Source organism: the organism of the source record quoted next, unplaced genomic scaffold (assembly GCF_019419815.1).
Source record: "Pyrus x bretschneideri cultivar Hongxiangsu unplaced genomic scaffold, Pyrus_bretschneideri_v1 Contig53, whole genome shotgun sequence".
NCBI classification, from domain to species: domain Eukaryota; kingdom Viridiplantae; phylum Streptophyta; class Magnoliopsida; order Rosales; family Rosaceae; genus Pyrus; species Pyrus x bretschneideri.
In genome coordinates, this window is record NW_025999791.1 from 1,467,538 (window position 1) to 1,472,260 (window position 4,723).

At 35.6% G+C, this 4,723-nt stretch overlaps 1 protein-coding gene across 2 annotated transcripts; it reads left to right on the plus strand.

The window, feature by feature from the left end:
• The first annotated feature begins 529 nt into the window (after positions 1 to 529).
• On the plus strand, positions 530 to 4,395 carry LOC103958772 (E3 ubiquitin-protein ligase SINAT2). Of its 2 annotated transcripts, none has more exons than XM_009371099.3 (4): positions 530 to 696; positions 1,990 to 2,342; positions 3,103 to 3,489; positions 3,689 to 4,395. In XM_009371099.3, the coding sequence occupies exons 2-4, from the start codon at positions 2,187 to 2,189 to the stop codon at positions 4,007 to 4,009; spliced, it is 864 nt and encodes a 287-aa protein (XP_009369374.1). In that variant the 5' UTR covers positions 530 to 696; positions 1,990 to 2,186; the 3' UTR covers positions 4,010 to 4,395. The 2 variants fall into 2 exon arrangements, with proteins under 2 accessions (XP_009369374.1, XP_048426526.1); XM_048570569.1 differs by lacking the exon at positions 530 to 696 and adding an exon at positions 740 to 965.
• The last annotated feature ends 328 nt before the right edge of the window (positions 4,396 to 4,723 follow it).

Below are 4,723 nucleotides of genomic sequence, written 5' to 3' on the forward strand. Positions count from 1 at the left end.
CCATTCATTTTTTTTCTCACAAATATTTTTTTTAAATGATAATTTCTCTTTGGAGCAAAACTAAATTTAAACAGTCGCTTATTATTATAGTTTAGTGGTTTTTTTCTTTTTTTGCAAGTGAGAAGTCTTTGATTCTTATTAAACACGAATTTGAACCAGCAAGCTTATTGTAAAGATTAGTTCATTTTCATTTTATTAGTGCATATAATATCATATATTAAAAAAATAATTCTTGAATTAATAATCTAAAAGAAAACCACTCACTTTTTTTTAATTTTTTTTTCCGAAAATGATAATTTAAGAAATCATGATTAAGTTTGAACACAGTATAATAAAAAAAATTGACTGCAATACTTATAATAATAAGTTTAATATGAGTTGAATTGAAAAGTCTTAATTTATTAGTAAAGTTCACCATTAATTGGTATTATTAGGTGATTTTTAAAATTATTTTACTGAAAACACTTTTCATTATGTTAATACACTTTCTAAACGAGTCAGTAAAGTCAGACAAACAGGGATCAAATCTTTTACTTAGAAAAAAAACACAAGAAACAAAAACAAGATAAAATAAAAACAAGAAAAACAAAAGCACATTTCTTGAGTGATTCTGAAGCATAGAGACAACGGAGGCCATCGATGGCCAGCACCGATACGAGCAAGGCACTCCCTTTTTCTTCAATTTTACCTATCCGGGTAATCCGCGTGTGTGTTGCTTCTGGGCTCGCTTTTGGATTCTCTTTTTGTTTTTGTTGTTGTTTTTTCTTTTGATCGTTGATTGGGTTTTTGGAGGGGAATGGGGATTTTTTGTTTTCATTCTTTTTATCGTGCCTGGATTTATTTGCACTGCTATTTTAGATGAAGGGAAAGTTAGTTTTTGGAAACAACCCAGTTTTTGGTTTGAAATTTGGGTATCTGGGTTGAGATTTTTGTTTGAATTTCTCTGCTCTCTCTCTCTCTCTAAGGTAGATATTGGGAAGCTTAATTTGAACTTTTGTTGGGTTTCTGGTTGCAATTGTGAATCGGAGTATGCTTTTTGTGCTACTGTTATGGTGTCTATTATTATTTTTTTTTTTTCCTGATTGATTGAGAAAGCTGGTTGCTTTTTAATGTCTTCTGTGTAAATTTTTGAACTTATTGTTTTTAGTGCAAATGGGGAATGTGGGTTTTAGTCAAAGCATAGTTCTGAATTGATCTGGGATTGTTCTTATCTTGCTGGATATCATATAAATCTGAAATTGCCTATGTGATGATCGAAAAGTTGGAAAAGGAAAATCCATATGTTCCTTGTTTCATCTCTTTTGGAGTTGAAATTCTTTGCGTATTTTAGTTGAAAATATTTGCATGATGCATGTTTTCTTCCTCAATCTCCATAATTTCCTTGCTTCGTATTCTTATGAACTCTGTTATTGCTACCATAATATTTGTGCAGTAATAAATTTTGGATATTGATTTGTAAACTAAGGTTTGAAAAAAGCATAGTGATGTTGTAGTTGTGAGAATTCATGGTTTACCAATAGTTTCAAGAGGGCCTTTACTGTGCCTCGGTGGTATGGATGTCCACCAATCTTGGAATACTCACCGGTAAAACAAATTCCAAATTTTATCCCAATAAGCGATTTGGTGGGATTATAAGAGCTCGAAGAGCGTTTTTGAAGCTACTGTGGAAAAGTGGAGATATTTATAGGTGTAGCCTTGTAATGTCGACTATAGGAGATTGAGAATCTCCTGCTGCCAAGCAAGAATCTTTTCCAAGTTCTTTTGATATGGCAAAGCAACTGAAGTCTAATCTGACCTGCCTATACCTCATAAGCTTTCTAAGCGAATTGAGCTGAACAACTGTTTACATTTAATGAAAACTTTCCTTCTTGTTATTTGTCTTTTGTCTGGACTTTGGACTCGAGTTGAATAGTACACTCTTTAGAAAGTATTTCATCCATAGCATGTGATATAGTTATATATAACTCTTTGTTCAACTTGTTTTGACAGAGGTAAGCATGTGTATGGAGAATTGAGAGCGGAATAGAGGGCAAGTAGAATCCTCCTGTCTTATGAGCCAGAATTTTGTTCTATTTGAATCACTCGTGGCTCCTGGGGGAATTTTATAAGAAGATTTTTAAAGATTTGAAACAGTCCTGCTCCCGGGGACACTTTGCGAGGGTGTTCTTGAGTTGGCAGATTATGACATGGCAATCGCAAAGTCAGAGACAGGTAGTAATAGTATGATTAGTAAGACTACCCCTGGTTTGGGTGGAAAGCATGGTCTTTATTCAACCAATGGTGTGCATGAGTTGCTTGAGTGCCCTGTCTGCACGAATTTGATGTACCCTCCTATTCATCAGGTACATTTGCAGTTAGGACATATGTTTCACCTGAATCTTCTGTTTCTAAATTGATCCTACAATTATCACAAAATCATGCAGGCTATAATCTTTGAAAATTTATTAGCCTTGCCTTTGTGCTTGCTATGGCAGAACATTCAGTGCTTGCAATCGTACTTGAAAGTTTATTAGTCTTTTCCTTTTCTCCTTTTGAATTTCTGGGATTGACAATTGGGACTACGCCTGGACTCATGATCTTCCTATATTATCTTAGTATAGTTCTCATAATAGTTCTGTGTTGCTCTGCTTTAATTTATTCTGAATATAAATGTATGAAACTCTCAAGCCCTCCCCCTTTCTCGTTTTAAATGCGAAAAATAAGATTGTTATGCCTTTGTATATGTATTATGTTGTGAGTCTTGTGACCCCCTTGTTTTAGTTGTTATTGCCAACATGATTTAGTTAATTATATGTATTATTGTTCATGCTATCCACAGGCTACCGCACTACAGTTGATCATTTAGTTTTATTACTCTTAATTTTCGGGTTTGCTGAAGACTAAATTGCAATGGCTGTGTTCCTTTTATTCAAGATAAAATTATTCACTTATTGACTTTTGGGGTTCAGACTTCCTTGAACCCCTTGAAGTGATCAATCCCTCACTTTCTTGACTCTAATTTTACCCTCTTCTTGTAATTGAACACGGGGTATTGTCCTGTCAATATGGAATTACATGTTCTTTAGGACTCAGTTCTTTTGTTTTAAAATTCTTGTTTTGCAGTGTCCTAATGGCCACACAGTATGTTCTGACTGCAAGATAAGGGTGCACAATTGTTGCCCCACTTGCCGCTATGAGCTTGGCGATATAAGGTGTTTGGCTTTGGAGAAAGTTGCTGAATCATTGGAACTTCCATGCAGATACCAGAGTTTAGGATGTCATGATATTTTTCCTTACTACAGCAAGCTCAAACATGAACAACACTGTCGATTTCGTCTATATAATTGCCCTTATGCTGGATCTGAGTGCTCTATTACAGGTGACATCCCTACTCTCGTTGCTCATCTTAAAGAGGATCACAAGGTTGACATGCATGATGGGTGCACCTTCAACCATAGATATGTTAAAGCAAACCCAAATGAAGTTGAAAATGCAACTTGGATGCTTACCGTAAGTTTTTTAATTTTAATATTCTAAAGTGTTACAAAAACTATAAATTTGTGTAGTTAAACCCTGTACCTTTTTTAATTTTTCATTTTTGGTGCGTGTACAATGTTTAGTAGCAATATTCATATTGATTCTGCTTGGAAAATTTAATTTTTTAATGTGTACTACTGACCGGCATATTGAATTATGTTTTCTCCCGCAGGTCTTCAATTGTTTCGGAAGACAATTCTGTTTGCACTTTGAGGCTTTCCAGTTAGGAATGGCTCCAGTCTACATGGCCTTTTTACGATTCATGGGTGATGATATTGAGGCTAAGAAATTCGGCTATAGTTTGGAAGTTGGTGCTAATGGCCGTAAGCTAATATGGCAGGGTATCCCTAGGAGTATCCGCGACAGTCATAGAAAAGTCCGTGACAGCCAGGATGGACTCATTATTCAGAGGAATCTGGCTCTCTATTTCTCAGGTGGGGATAGGCAAGAACTAAAGTTGAGGATTACTGGCCGTATATGGAAAGAAGAATGAGATCTGGATAGATGATTGGTGTTTAGGTGTACAGTTAAAAGCTGAGACTGTCTAGGGTAGCTCCATGTTGAAGCGTCAATGTGTTTCGCTTTGTTTTCTTCGTTGAACTTGAAGTTGAAGTGACTGAGCAGGAGGGTATTGTGAAAACTTACTTATCTGCTGACCGCTGCCTCGGTAAGATCAGAGCTGCAGCTTAGCGTCAGAAAACGGATATTTGAGTTATTTGATGGGTTTGAGTGTTTGTGTGTGCTTTGCCCTCAAAAGTGACACAAAGTCCTTGGCTTTATATATATCTAAATACACCTATTGCCATGTATGTTTCTGATGTAATGTGGCCATCAACACCATATGGTCTGAATTTATGAATCCATTCAAGAGATTTCTTCTTTTTCTCGGCCAGGTTGAATCAAGCTTCTGCAAAACTAGCATTGTTGGCAAATTAGTTGGGCATAAATGTTCTCATGGTCACCGGATGACCATGTGATGTGTGGTTATTTACCCTTTGATTTGATATCATAGGTGGAGAATAATTAGATGTGCTATTCGTGTAATCGTGTGTTAGTCTCAACCTTTGATATTAAATTCAAAGGTTAGTGGCGATGAATCTTTGGTCACTTGGTGAGCAAGAGAACATGATTTTTGTATTTTTGAACAAATGATATTATCTACACTAAAGTGGAAGGAGAGAATGAAACTCATTAATTATGATATTCC

Bases quoted from the DNA above. Each gene is read 5' to 3' on its own strand.
- LOC103958772 (XM_009371099.3), top strand. From the start codon at position 2,187: ATGGCAATCGCAAAGTCAGAGACAGGTAGTAATAGTATGATTAGTAAG. The intron at 2,343-3,102 runs GTACATTTGCAG...CTTGTTTTGCAG, and splicing joins TGTACCCTCCTATTCATCAG to TGTCCTAATGGCCACACAGT. The intron at 3,490-3,688 runs GTAAGTTTTTTA...TTTCTCCCGCAG, and splicing joins ATGCAACTTGGATGCTTACC to GTCTTCAATTGTTTCGGAAG.